The 14902-nt window shown below is 38.5% G+C and overlaps 1 protein-coding gene across 2 annotated transcripts in view; it reads right to left on the bottom strand.

Moving 5' to 3' along the window:
• Positions 1–2702: 2702 nt before the first annotated feature.
• Positions 2703–14902, bottom strand: part of CHID1 (chitinase domain containing 1) — a 118472-nt gene continuing 106272 nt past the window's right edge. For both annotated transcript variants that reach the window (XM_059825949.1, XM_059825948.1), the window contains exons 11-13: positions 8350–8430; positions 5065–5107; positions 2703–2970 (exon numbers count right to left, since the gene is read on the bottom strand). In XM_059825949.1, the coding sequence (XP_059681932.1) occupies positions 2872–2970; positions 5065–5107; positions 8350–8430 (223 nt within the window). In that variant the 3' untranslated portion in view covers positions 2703–2871. The remainder of the gene's footprint in view (positions 2971–5064; positions 5108–8349; positions 8431–14902) is intronic.

Here is a 14902-nt window from a genome sequence, read left to right as displayed (position 1 = left end):
AAGTCCTCTTTTCTGTCTCGATAAGATACTTAGTTGTATACAAATATAAAAAACCCCTTTGGTAACTATGAAAATGATGTGTGTGACGACAACTGACAAGAAAAATACTAGCTTCATATCGAAGGCCAGCTGCAACAGAACCAGCTGCTATTTCTTTTTCTCAGTGAATGCGATAGAAATTGTGCAGAAAAATGTATTTATCTTAACCCTGCGTGAGTCTAACCCAAAAAAGTAAAACATGGGGAAACACAAAAGCAAAGGTCAGTTGGAAGACAGCTCCGCTTGGCATCAGGTAGTTAAATGATACCTTTACATTCATAGCACCTGAGATCTTACCTGAATGTACAGAAATTTTTCTTGCAACAGAACTAGATTATAGAGCACAGGTTTTTTTTCTTAAATGTATCTTAGAAAACTGAATTATGAAATATTCTGTTGAAACAAACACACTTCCATTTCACTGCTTGCTCTACTAGACGTAAACTGTTTTAATAGGAACACCAGATATTTCTCCCCAGCCAGACCCTCGATTCTTTAAGTCCAGTATCTTTGGCCTTGCCCTGCACGTACCTCACTTAAGGAGTACTTGCTTCTATGGAAGAACAAACACACATACCTTTTTTTTTTTCTTTTTGCTTTACAGAAAACTGTTTCTTTGCATTGTAAAACAGTGCTTTCTGTTCTTTTTGAAATGGGGGAATGGAAGTCGCCTGCCATGGTCCTCACAGCAGCACCACTCCAGCACTCCCACCCACCTTCTGCTTCGCTCAGTTTTCCTCACTTGTCTGAGGGAAAGTCATAAAACTAGATGCTCTGCAGAACCCGCTTTCATACCAGCATCTCTCTCCCGTGTCATCTTTTCATACATGCCACGAGGTGCAAATTTCAGAAGAAACCTGTTTGCATGGTGGCTCGCTGATGGCACACTGCTTTGTGGATTCTCACATATCTAATAAAAGACAACCTGACGTTCCCACACACTGAAGAATTAAGCCAAGACAAGACCAATCCATCAGAAGCCGATCTTCATTCATGCTGGAGCTCACATGCCTTCTGGTGCTCACTTCTTGTGTTTTAACAGAGAACTTCACCACAAACTATTATGCCAACTTTGTTTCTTTTGGAATATTATTTCTAAAGCAACAAATGTGTTTTGCCTTTAGTGACAAAAGGCAACATCCTTGGCCTCGAGCCCCTATATACCATGGATGGCTCAAAATCACAATGTAGCTCTCATACGGTATTTACTTGTCATGATACAGCAAGGGTTAGATTGATCTTTTTGACCCACAGAGGTATTCATTGTATCTCTACGGATGGAAGAGACACTTCTTTCTAACATAGCTGTACTCGCAGACAAACAGGAATCTTGAACTTCGTACAGAATCATCCTGGAATATAAAAAAACTACAAAAAACATGATAAATTACATGTATCTTTTCTAGAGAGGAAACAAGAAGCTAAAATGACATATTCTTTTCTTCCCCACACCCAGTTTTGAAAGCTACCTACTAGCTAATATAGAAATGGATGACATTTCAGATCACGACCCCTTCCATTTCTTACAGACTTAATTTTTTCTGAGACATTCTGGTTTAGTAGTGCCACTGAAAGTAGAAAAAACAGTGTAATAGAATTTAATTCTTGTGCTATTCTAGATACCGTTGCTAGAGTGACTTTAAATTGCTTTTGAACAAACTAGAAAGTTCAAGTTAATTGAAGACAAGGACTCACGTAGCAAATTATCTTACTACTAATGGTATGGAAGAAAGAAGCCTGATTAGTAAACCCTGTTGGATACTTGCAATGTGAGAAGTCCAGAGATGCCAGAACTAAATCAGAGAGGTGAAGATCAATAGTTCTTTAATCAATGGTGGATTACAGTGGGATTTATTCTGCTGAGAACAGCAGGGGCAGATAAATTCCCCACTGAGATTAATTACTGGGAAGGGTGGACGCAAACAGAGGAGTGCAGTTATCCTTGTGACAACTGTAAGTGGCAAGAAGAACACCAGTGGGAGTACAGAGCTATTACCCGAGTCTCTGCTGGTGACCAAAGACACCCTCATCAAATTCCCAGCACCTCTTAGTTCCTTAGAAGAAGCTGCCTTGAAGCTTGTGTATTTCTACAAACACAAATACTGTAAACCAAAAAGCAGGGACACAATTTTTTGGCTTTGTTTTTAAACTGATGGGTTGTTACAGCTTTTGGGTTCATAAAAATTCTGTATTACGGAGATGAAAGCACCTATGTGTGCAGCTAAAGAATGACAGCTTCCTGCACAAAGATGCTGATCACATTCACAGCACCTACTTAAGGGGTCGTCAGAGCTGCTCTGGGGCTCTGTCCGTTGGGGCTATCCATGTAATCCAGCATTACCATTCTAGCCCTTGGTGCTAAACAAGACGCAGAGGGTCCAGCAGATATGAAATTTGGTGGATATAATCTGATGGATTTATTTGTTCACTTACTTTGGTTATTACCACCAATTGTTTGAGAGGTCTCCATCTTAAACTTTCATCAGATGGCATCAACTTGTCCATCTTATTTCTTGTAGAAAACATTTCAGAAAATATTTTCAACTTTGACGCCATCCCAGCTATGTTGGTCTGTTTTCAACAACCCTGAATTCAGGAGCTTTAAAAGAAACTTCTGGGTGTTTTTTGTTATCTGAATTTTATCAGATACCAACAATCACGTATGTGTGGCAAATCAGAAAAGGTTCTTTATTGGGAAAAATGCAACTTCAATACAGATACGATATAAATTACAAAAAATGTTTTAAAAAATCACCTCTCCGGGATACTCAAATTAATTGAAGGTGGAGTCTCAGTGAAGCAGATAAGGTCTTTCCCAGATCATCTCTTATTTTAAAGCAGGTCATAAAAATAGTCCAGGCCTTGTCCCAGTTCCCAGATGGATATTCCAGTGCCCAATTCTTTTGCAAGCTCTAAGCGCAACTGGATGGACTAAGACAAAGACACATAAAGCAATTACCTTTTAGTCAGAGACATTAGATGCTCCATGCTGCCATCTCTTCATGCCATTATCAGACTTTTTAAAAACATCTATCCTTGAACCAGACACTGAAAAACCTAGTCTGTATTTCAAATACTCTCTGGTTAGCAAGCAATCATTCAGTAAGAGACAGTTAATTGCACCAGTTAATTCAATGACCTAATAAAAGATAACCAGCTAAATAGACAAAATGCCACAGAAATAAATCAGATTTATGAACTATGCAAAGGACTATTCTAATTTAGGCTATCATTTCACAATGTACAGAAAGTCTAACTCTTCCCAGCAATGTCTCAGGGGTAAAATAAAACTTTATCACTGAAGACAATTAGAACAACTTGTCAAATACCATCAAGATCTCTTACCTACCCTTGCCTTCTCCCAGGACAGAGTCACAATTTTTATTATCACAATTCTATTTTAAAGAGATTCTGGGAGATTAATATTTAAAAGTATCCCTGTTTGAGCCCCAGACATTGATTTAGAGTTAGTTTAGCCATTGGTTTACAAGGGAAGCAAAGCCACAATTCATGTTCCGCACTTCTTTCATTTCAGGCAATAAAAATAATTATTTTTCAATCTTGTACTTTCAGGTTTTCTTACTCTGAGGCGCAGCACTGCAATGTTTAAACTGCCCACACCAGGGATGTGTTTAAAACTCATTTCAATAGAAAAGATAACAAAGTATTGAGGCATCATTAAGAGATCCACTGGGCGTTCATGACTGCTTTCAACTAACCATGAACAAACCGATTTTGAGCAACCTGCCAGTGATTATAACATTAAAAAGCGGAAGAAACACACTTGTCACGGGGTAATAAAATTGTGTTCCCCAACCACCTTGATCACCATTATGTGAACAACTCTTTGATTTGCCCCAGCATAAAAATCTCAAAATATTTCATTACAAGCTTGTTGAAATTGGAAAGAAAATCTGTTCCCATAAATTCACCGACAACAAGCTGAGTATCTGTTAGCAAAGATGTAATGAAAGAAACGTACAGGAACGAGTGTTCTTAACCTGGTTAGTGCTGACAACAGCAGGGTGAAGTCCTTCCACAAGGCCAAAGAGAATGTAGCATAACAACATGCAGCACAATCTATTTTTTCTCTGAGGTTTGCAATGAAACTTCCTAACACTACTACAGGTACTACTAGCAAGAACATGGTTAGACGTGCTAGTTAATATCCCATATGTGCTAGTACTTCCACCAATATTAGATTAATGAAGGGAAATATGCTTGTAATAATGGAGCTTAAGATAACAATCCTGTTCAGAAAAACAAAGCCTTGGATCATTTTACACTAGCTTAACCATACAAAATGTCTCTCTTCTCTGTAAATATTATATACTTTCACTACAGAAGCAGTTCCCTTCCAGTATTAAAAGCCAGCGGAGGCTTAACATATTGCCTTTAGCTTAATTTGAGAAAACCTAAAGATAGCTTCCTAGGAACTAAGGCTGCAAGTCATGATTTTATGCCGTATTCTGGTATATTGCAGATGATCGTGTAGACAGAAATTGTATGTCCTGCCAAAGCACTTTAGTAAGGCCAAATGATTAAGTTTTCAAAACACTAAAAGATGTTCCACAGAAACAGAACCAAAGAGAAAAGGGTGATGCACGCTGACAGGGAGAATCAGGACCCCGTTACAGAGGAAGGCAAAAGTTCCCCAAGCTTCCAGCCAACATGATCAGAAGGAAAATTTCTGCGGTCTTTTGTCTGACAATCAGCATGTCTGTTAGCACATGAACTGTGCACTCGAACAGATCCTCTCAGAGCACTGGTTTGCCCTGGTGTGACTTATCTCTAGACACGTCTAAGCTTCAAAGATCCCCAAACCCCATTATGCATGAGATAGAAAAAACAATCTTCTTGTACCGGCAGCTGAAGCTTTGACTCATAACAACTACGTGCGGGTAAACTTCTGTCATAAAAGCCTAAACAGAGTTCAACATTTTCTGAAGTGTCTCAATAATGTAACAAGTGGAGTAAACATCTCCTTCCTCTTACAGCCCTCTGATGTGAGAAAGTGGCACCTACCTTCAGTGTTGGGTAGAAGACGGCATGTTTTCCTGCTTTATTTCTGCAAAACAAGAAAACCAAATAGTCACAGTAGCTTTGATAGATTCCCATAGGATTTTTAGCTGAGGTTAGAATTCAGAACCAGTTTTATTCCTTCCCACTAAAAGGAAACAATGACAGTGCTGAAGAAAACTGCTGATTTTATTTTGAAGAAGTTATTGCTATTAAAAATAAGATACGCCAGTGTGTTCAGCACATGAGCATTAATACGCCCATTTCAAAGACAGAGACTACTTGTCATTTAGTAGCTCATATCTTTGAGATATCTTACCCAGTGTTCATCCCACTCTGGAAGCTGAGGCACTCTCCCTCTGAAATCAGACACTTTTGCCATCAACTTCCCTTCACTCCATACTTGCACTCTGGCACTCTACTGAGGGCAGGGTAGGGCCAAAATCTTCTCTACTTCTCTCCCTTTTCTACTGTAGATAAGAACTTCTACTCCTGCCCCTTTTCTACTGTAGATACAAACATCACAGCACATAAATCCAAAGTGGTGGGGAAAGAAAAGCCATTAAGAGAAGGTACACAATATATCTGAAAGACAAGTATGCAACCGTGTCAGTGTCCTGCAGGTATCAGTTACAGGAATATTTGTCAGAAAGGTCCTCCTGACAAAATCATCCTACTTAAATGGGCTTTGACAACGCTAGCAGCTGAGAAGTTGGAAAGTTCAAAACATGACTGTATAGAGGCAGAGACCTGCTAGAGGAGTCTTTGCATAGGTATTGCATCATGCCACAACTACAACAACAAAAATCCCTGGTTACCTACAGGATTCCTTAAAAGGCTTCAGGATAAGGCCTTTCAAAGCATCTACAGAACAGAACATTGTTTCCTAATAACTAACACAAAGTTTGGGAAGAAATCAGGTAACTTTCATGATTAAGATGAAAGTCCCAAACTTCTTTGGATGTAATACTTTGTCCAAGAACTGGTTATCAAGGAAATACAATACAGGCAGATTCAGACAAGATACTTATTTACCCCATACTAGTGGTCTTTAAGGAGGACAACTCTTAAGAGGTGAAAAGGCTGACAGCGAAAATAGAGGATCCAAGAAGAGATCTCCCAACAGAGATGGTTTGATACTAGATCTAAGGCAACACACTGAGATACCTTGTGGCAACTGGATTATAAAACTGTCAGATGATAAAAGACAGTTGCACCTACTAAATGCGCATCTGAAAAAGATGAAGACATTTGGTTGTCAGATGCAAACTGTGAAGGGTTTTCCCCAATTCCCCAAATTACTACCTTTCAGGTTAAATTAAATGCTGGCAGTATAAAATATACAGAGCTACCCTGGGCACAGATACCAAGGCTGCATTTTAAACCCCTAATAATGAGAAGGAGGAGTTACACGGGGTCTCACAGCACCACTTTACCAGTTAGGGGAGGAAGAAATGCAGAGTGCATGGACAGACCAAGTAGGAATCGCTCCTAAAATCTCCCAGCTTACGTAGACACAGATTTCTGTAACTATTTGTATTAGTCTCTGCCTGCTACATGAAAATCATTAGCTGCGCTCTGCTTAAAGATTTATGATTTGATTTCTTAGCAACTTGCAGACGTGCAAGATTTCCAGGTGAGATCTACCAGCGCTTTACCAGTGAGGCACATTTCAGGCCTGGCTGCCATCCCCATCCAACGTACCTGAACCTTTGCAAAGCAAAGTGGTAACTGAAAAAGGGTTGCCTTAAATAACCCTCCCCTGCAGCCGGCTGAACCACTGCAGACACGCTGAGCCACACACGGCTGCCTGCCAAGCACAGTGCAGCAAGTGAAGTTCAGAGTGATTTTCAGATCCAGTGGGCTTAATGCACCAAAAATTCCCCCTGGAAGCCCACAAACAAGGATGTCCAAAGATTGGCTTTCAAAGGCACATGATGTAGTGCTACTGACAAGCTATCCCTTTCCCACACGTTCAGTTTGCAAGGAGACGTTTAGGAAATATGTTTCAGAAATGAATCCAGAAGCATGCCATTCAAACAGAGCCCTCAGGTTTACTTGAGAGCAGGTTTTCATCCAGCGGTCATTGTGTCTCCAATTGGATTGTGCAATCCAGATCAGTAAAACAAAGCCTCTGGTTTATTCCTCTTTAGTTAACACGGAAAACCTTGTAATTGTTTGGCACAAAGTAATTTTGCAACAGGATACCAAAGAATTAAATACACACAATTTGTGTATATTTGTTCCTGATCTATTTGTGGCTGACCAACAGGTAAATATTTTTTTTCTGGTAAGAAATACATGTTGCTGAGAAGTCAGGAGAAAATTACAGGCTGAGAGAAACCTTGAGAATTAAACTAAAAATATAAAAGTAGGACATTTTTAGTTTTCGGGGTTTTTTTACATTTAAAAATATTTAAACCAAGAAGGTATTTTGGAACCTAACAAAGCAGTTCTGATTTTTTTTTTTTTTTCTTAAAGCACCCTAAAATGTGTTTTATTCTTGTTTTCAGTGGTGTGCCTTCACATTAGCAATACACTGAGTAACATACAAGACACAGTTTTGTAGAACTAGTAGGATGTTTTTGGTATAATTTTACCACATTTTTGTATATTTGCATACAAAACCAGCAAATTATCACTGAGGCTTAATAAGACATTGCTGGGTTTTTTTTTAAATCTGTTTTAAATGGCTTTTTCCTAGCATCAGGAATCCTCTTGTCCTTTCATGATGAAAAAGGGAGGACAAAGAAAGTTATTATCCTTTCCTTTCATGCTCTCAGTGCTTTTAAAAACTTTATCTGGAAGACACTTGATATTATTCTCCGTACATTTTTCTACAGTCCGTTCCATTTAGTGGAAGTCTGTTGCTTGACCAATCTTATCACTAGGACTTGTAAAACCAGGTTCTTGTACCCCAGATTTTTCTCAGAACTATTTTTGGCCAAGTTATTGGTAATCACCCAACAGCTCACAGTACTAATCTCAGAGCCTCTGATTAACTGACACGCAGCAGATAACTTTGATGGACAACTTCTAAAGATATGACTCATCAGACTTCTCTTCTGAAGATTGTTTTAGCTTATGCTATTTCATTAATCCTTCTCTGATTTACTTCTCTTGCCTGAAGCACTCTTTCATGCTGCAGTTCAGTGTTGACATACCGATCACAAACAGCAGAATTTCCATTTGTTGAATTCAGCTGCATACTATAGTTAACTGGTAATTCATTGTGTACTGGGCCATGCCCAAAAATATTTGCAGAACGGTAAGTTAATAAATGTAACTCACTTTTTGTATTCAAAGTAGTGTTCAGCAATTTGTTCATCCCAGACAATTTTTGGTTTGTGCTCCTTCAAGGTTTCAATGTACCTACAAATTAAAAACATAAATATGGAATTAACTTTTCTAAAAAGCTGTTAGGAAATTACATTGCATACGTTTCTGAAAAAGCAGTTTTACTATGTTTAGATGTTGAATACTGTATCCAAAATATCTTCTTGCTGACAGTTAATCTCCTCAGCCACTTTACAATTAGACAGGTTCACATTTTTAGGCTTTTTTTTTTTTTAAAAACAATGAGTTAATTAATGTTCATCAACTGACAAATGTATAAAGGCACACGAAGGCAATGCTTCAATATTTCTGTAGTCTGACTCCTATATGCCTAAGCACAGGAACTGAAGTCATCCCTAGGCTGTACCTAATTGTGTCCTCCAAGGTTAATCAATGCAATTCTTAATTATAAGCCATATAACGTGATCAGAAAAGTTCTTCTATAAAAGGGGCTTAGTTAATCTTCTAAACATGAAATTGAAAAAGAGCTTGTTTTCAAGGAAAAGTTACTGCTAAGTACGTCTGCATATGAATTTTCTCCACCACTAGCTTCTTGGCATTATTCTCTGGCATGGACATTTTCAATGGGGAATGACCTACCTCATACCTACCTGACACAAAGTGAGGACAGAACACTACTTGTACCCAAAAAACTACATAGGGAACTGGTGTGGAATAGTTAGTACGCTGTAAATTCGTGTTCTTGGTTAGCTCACAGTATTGTCTCAGTGTAGAGACAGTGTCTCCTTGTGTCTGCATTTCTGACTGCACAATGGGAACAAAGCTGCTTGCTGCCTCAAGTAAGAAGATCAGAAGATGGCAAGCTATTGCCGGTGATAGAGGCCACATGGGTGTCACAGAAATAAGAGAAGTCTCTATCGCATGTTCCTCTGTCTCTTCTGCATCTTTTTAACCTGCATCTTTGGCCAGCAAGAAGGCTGAATTTAACTCTGCTGACAACTTTCGTGACCAAACATTAGGGGGTTTACCCGGCCGGCGGCCAAGCACCATCAGTTTTTTTCCTTGGGGATTGTATCGGGAATTTGAATTCAAAGTCCCATTATCAGTACTCCATCTTTGTCATGATTATATAAAGCCGTCACGGGCAAACACAGTGATCATAAGGTAGCATTAAAATTATTTTTCTATTTTTGCAAAATCTATCAAAACTGTCTCTTCCAGAATCTGTCTCATTCTTGCAGTAATTTCTCTGCTCATAACAGGATTTGCATGGAGAAATTTGCCTTCAAAACATCTTATTTTTAAATAAGAAATTTCCACCTCCTATGTAAAAGATGTTATAACTCATTTCCATCAGCCACCATCCTGACTCCATCAGTGCTGAAATTCCACCTCACTATATACTTCAAAAAAGTATATTCTCAGTTCAAAAAAGATCTATTCTCTCCTTCGGTATTATTCTAAACGCAATTACAACATTCAGCATTGCAGGGAATAGCTTCTCTCTTTTGCTGTGGCTTGCTCATTCATATATTAGTAAATTGTTGCCTACTGCTAGCAGTTTTAGAGAAGATTTTTGTTTTGTATTTAAGTCTAATAAACCTGAGCCAGGCATGCTATTTAAATATCTACATAAGCAAACACATGGCAGCAGCTATTGCACTCCTTCTCAATACAGGCATGCCCTGGAATATTGCACCTTTTCAAATAATGCAAGTTAAACCTTGGAACCTGCCCATCCCTTTTTAAGATAAACAAAATTTTAAGTTGCCGCACTAGAGAAATAAGGAAAGAGATCTAGTTTTGTGTATTTAAAATATAAGGACAGCTTTTAACACCTTGCCCCATTCCAGAATGGCAACTTCAGTAATGCCAGGAGACAACACTCATGTAGGATATGGGACCAAGATGTTACAGCTCAGAAGACAAGAATTACCAGCCAAGACATCCTGGCACACAGTTTTATTCCTGAACGTATGACTTGAGATGGGAAATCCTAATTTCACCTGCTAAAAATCCCCACACAATTAAAGTGTGTTCAACATACATATGAAGAAGCTTTCAAATTAGAAATGCAACTTGAAGCAATTATTATAGCCTATTATGTATAAGGTATATTATTATTGTAAAGCTGTTCAGGCATGCACCACATTTAATGAGAATCCATCCTGACCAGGCACAGAGAATTTATTTTCCTTTCTCCTGCCTCTAGGCATTTATCGCCACGGTATATAAGAGCAGAAATGAACAAGTTCATCTTCAAATCGCATCTATGGTGATGAGACCAGCTCCAAGCTGGAGTTGGGGAAAAAAGAAATATTAGGCCCAAAATTGTTACTACTATCAATTAATTTTGGGGGACTTACTTGAAACGTATTAACTTGTTTTTTACATTGTCTCTATTCAGGACAAGAAAAATTCAAAGTACAATGTTCAAAACAGTAAGTTCCCATTTACTTCAATTGCAACTGTGCACTCAACGCTTCTAAAAGTCAAGTTTTATATTTTTCAACCAGACAAAAAGGTTGCTGTGAAGAGGCTGGAAGAGGTGCAGCAACAAACCAGAGTGGTTTCACATAGGCTTTCTATTGCCCTAACCTGGGAACAATCCTTTCCCTTCCTGTAGTCATCTGCCCCAGCCACTATTCATTTTCCCGCAGTAAAAAATACAGGAGCTTTACAGGCAACATCTCCCAGATACTCCATATTTTCTATTATTTCTATGCTATCCTACTACGTGCATTGTAAGCGGAAGGGTTCCTGTGTAAAACTGCAGCACCTGTATCACAACACACTTGCTTGACTCAAACTAATGCTTAGCCCGGCAGTCTTCACATGTCATCTCCTAGCTGAGGCAGTACTTGACTCAACAAATATTTGATATGCAGTTATTAAAAAAAAACTAAAAAAAAAAAAGCTGAAAAGAGAAATTTTCCATCATGCTGAACCAGAGAAGCGTGGGATATTGGTATGCCTGGGATACAAGAGATCTAGGCTAATTTCCAGATTCTCAAAGAGGAAAAGGGATGGGCAGGGAGCTCGTCACAGCCAGCCTCCCTTCTTCTTTCCACCTCTCACCTCACTCTTCTCCTTTCGACTCGTATTTATTGCTATTTTTCTCTGCTCTCTTTCAAATGTATCCCTCTTTCTACTGCCACTGTCCCAGTTCGTATCTGCTTTTATACTCCTATCCAGACTAATTTATTTGCTTCCTCATCCCTCAGCTCCTACTTTACTAGCTTTCTTCTTTTCCCAAGCTGCCTCAGCAGTTAAGAGTACGATAAACACTGAAAACACGGCTTCACCGCCTCGCACTATATATTAAACGGGAAGTTTGTGACCGTTTGCAGAGAAAGTCGTGCTGCTTCTCTGGTTCTAGCCTGAAATGAGGTCAGCATGGATGAAGTATCTGGAGTGTTCATGCTAGTCTCTAATGAAGCGCCAATGCAGCATGTATAAATGATAAATTTGCATGGATTATCAGGAATAGTAACAAAAGGCAGACGCCACCTGCACGTCCACCTTGCAAATACTTGTTCTTAAACAGAGAACTGCCACTCTGTCTTGTTTAAATAGGCCCAAGTTGGTTCAACTTACCCAAAGCAACGTTTTGTTCCCCAGAACATTCCTTCTTGATAATAGCTACGCAGCTGAAGTACCAATTCAGTTGTCACAACCGGGATTTGAAAGTTTAAAAGTTACAAACTAGTAAAAACATGGCCACATAATGCAAAAGGGGCTGGAAACGATTTGAAGTCTGCCTGCCACTTTTCATACAAGACTTCAAATCTGCAGTGGTTTACTGCAATTTACTGCCATAGCCCTGTCAAAAAGGACACTTCTTGGTCTACGGACACTGGCTGTTATTCTTATGACTCTGATACTCCTGGTTACAAACCCACCGGGCAGGGCTGGGCTAAAACAGGCATTCCCTTCCGCTGAGTAAATGAGAAGCCAAAATGTACATATTCTGGAGTACCTATGAAGTCAGTGCTGCCAAAGATGTGTATCTATGAACAACACTAATATGGCTACACCTACACACTATTACACTTCGCTGCACATTCAGCTAATAAATAAAGGATCCAGAAGAAAGGTTCTCAGGATTTATGGCCAGTGTTCCTTTTCTAAGACACTTTTCTTCCAAAACATGAAAAATGGTATGGCACTGGAATACGTTAAGGTAAAAACCAGGATCTATAGTCCCCCTGAAGAAGGTATTTATCTTCATGGATAATGCTTTCTCACCAAGAATATAAAGAAACAAGCCTCTAGTATATCTTTTACAACAATAATATACGTTCTAGGACAACATTTAGCTTCATATATCATTTTTAGACTAGGATTTATGAAGGTTAACTTTTTTAATCCTCAGGTGCTTTGCTTTACTAGTCCTCAGTCGCTCTTCAACAAAAAAGCTTTAGTGAAAAGGAAACAACTACTGAGCATACATTCCATTTTGATACTCTTTTCTAACACTTTACATTTTTTCCTCAATTCTCGCATTGGCAAAACTCTGACTAGAAGCAACAGGTCTCTAATCAGAAGGAAGGATCATTTGTTCCTGCTGCAGCAAACTGAGCTTATCTTCCACTATAGCAAACTTGAGTGATTCAGTCAAAGGATAAAAAATACTATTCAGTTTGAAAATATATACTACACATTTTCTTTTCAGTACGCTTCAGTTACAATAGACTTAACTTAGTTATTAAACCCTGAACCTACCAGGAATTGCATCTCTGTAACTGACCATCAACAGTGCCTATCCATGGCAACAGCTGTTTTAGACTCAACTAGATAGGGTCCATCTTCCCCCTTTTCAGGGAGCCGTATCTCTTAATAAAAGTAAGAGAAATCACATAAAAAGCTGTATTCTAAAGCTCACGAGTTCAGATTTCTGATGCAAAACAAAGATACAGAAATACCCCCAAACCAGTTTTCACCGCAGTACTCCTAAGGACATTTCCCTATCTTGGTACGTATCTTCCAAACAGTACTGGTCAGTCTCCCCACTGCTCTGTGTACATCAGGACACTGCGTGAAAGGGCAAATACCCATCGTCGAAACAAGATTTTTCAGAGGGGAGATATATATATACATAACCTCTAAGTCAAGCCCCTTTTATTTGATGTTTAATTTCAACTACCACGACACTTTCACAGCTTAGCTGTTTAGGCTTTTCTTAAACTACTTCCTTTTTGGTGGGAGAAAATGTCAAGAAACTATATAATCTGGAGACATTTTTAAACTTTAAATTGAGAAGGTTTTAAAACTGAGAATTTTTTTGGCCTTCTCTGCTTTTTAGAAGATCATTTCTAAAGAACAGCTGCAAAATTGCTGAATATACTACAAGCTACTAAATAATTCAACCATGAAACTAACAGTTTTGATAAAAGATGCCTTCAATGGTAATAAACGAAAACATAAAAGGAAGAAAATTTCAAAAAGGGAAAAGATTTTATAGAGATTTTGAGTTCTCACTCACTCGACCCCTAAAATTGCAGCTTGCAAAAGGTAGAGATGCCTTGAAATTTAACAATCTTTAGATATTAGCCTTTAAAATAGTTTTGTGAGCATGCATAAATTTATGAAAAGCCTAGCTGCAGAGTCACTAAAAGCATAATATTATATATGTGTATGTGTGTATATATATAGTATTATATAGTGTGCAGTAATAAAGGTCGGTAATAGACTGAACAATGACGTAAGCTTTCACCACACTGGTCCCATCAGGATCACTTAAGCACCTTTTTACTCATCTCCTCTCACCATTCAATACTCAATAACACCATGGTTACACTATGTAAGCATGAACTTCCAACTTTAAAAGGTGGTGAAGTTGTATACCACTATATCCCTTTCTTGCACATTAAAGAATCCGGATTTTATTAACACAAATCCCACAAGTTCTTTCAAAAGCAAATAGGTTATCCAAGAAAAAGAGAGCTAGTACGTATCTTCTACAGAATCAAAAGAACACACCAACTAACATTAAAACATTTTCTACTCTGAGGATTTATGCATTTGAGTGGAGTGGAAAGCACACTCCAGAAGCCTTATTTATTCTGTCTGCAGGGTATCTTATTCAAAAATAGTTCTGTTAAGACCTTTAGATTATTTTATGTAAAACAACTTAAAACCAAATACACTTTGCAGAGAGACACCAATCTGTTCACTTTCATTACTGTGGGGTGTCTTGGGTAAAGCTGTTAATGTATCCAAGTAGCAGCCTAGAAATGAAAAATCTGTAAGCAAGCATCATCTTTCTCTATTAATCTTCTCTCTGTTGTTGCCTGCACCTTTGCTCTGTCAGTTTTAAAAGGCAGTAATAGTATTTTTACTATTTTAATAGTAACAGGTTTCCAACAGAGTAGTTTCTCTGTGGATGTGTTGCTTTCAGTAAGTTTTATAAAGTCATTCTCACTGATATCTCTACAATACGTCATCACTGACTTGACAGATAACACTTTTTGGTGCTTCCCCACCATCCCCACACAAACCTATTGACCTACCTTCTGCCATGATGCACAAGCCAAGCCAGGATGCA

This window comes from Gavia stellata, chromosome 17, assembly GCF_030936135.1.
Source record: "Gavia stellata isolate bGavSte3 chromosome 17, bGavSte3.hap2, whole genome shotgun sequence".
Lineage (NCBI taxonomy): Eukaryota > Metazoa > Chordata > Aves > Gaviiformes > Gaviidae > Gavia > Gavia stellata.
Note: the sequence above shows the minus strand (reverse complement) of the source record. Positions and strands in the feature narration are given on the sequence as shown.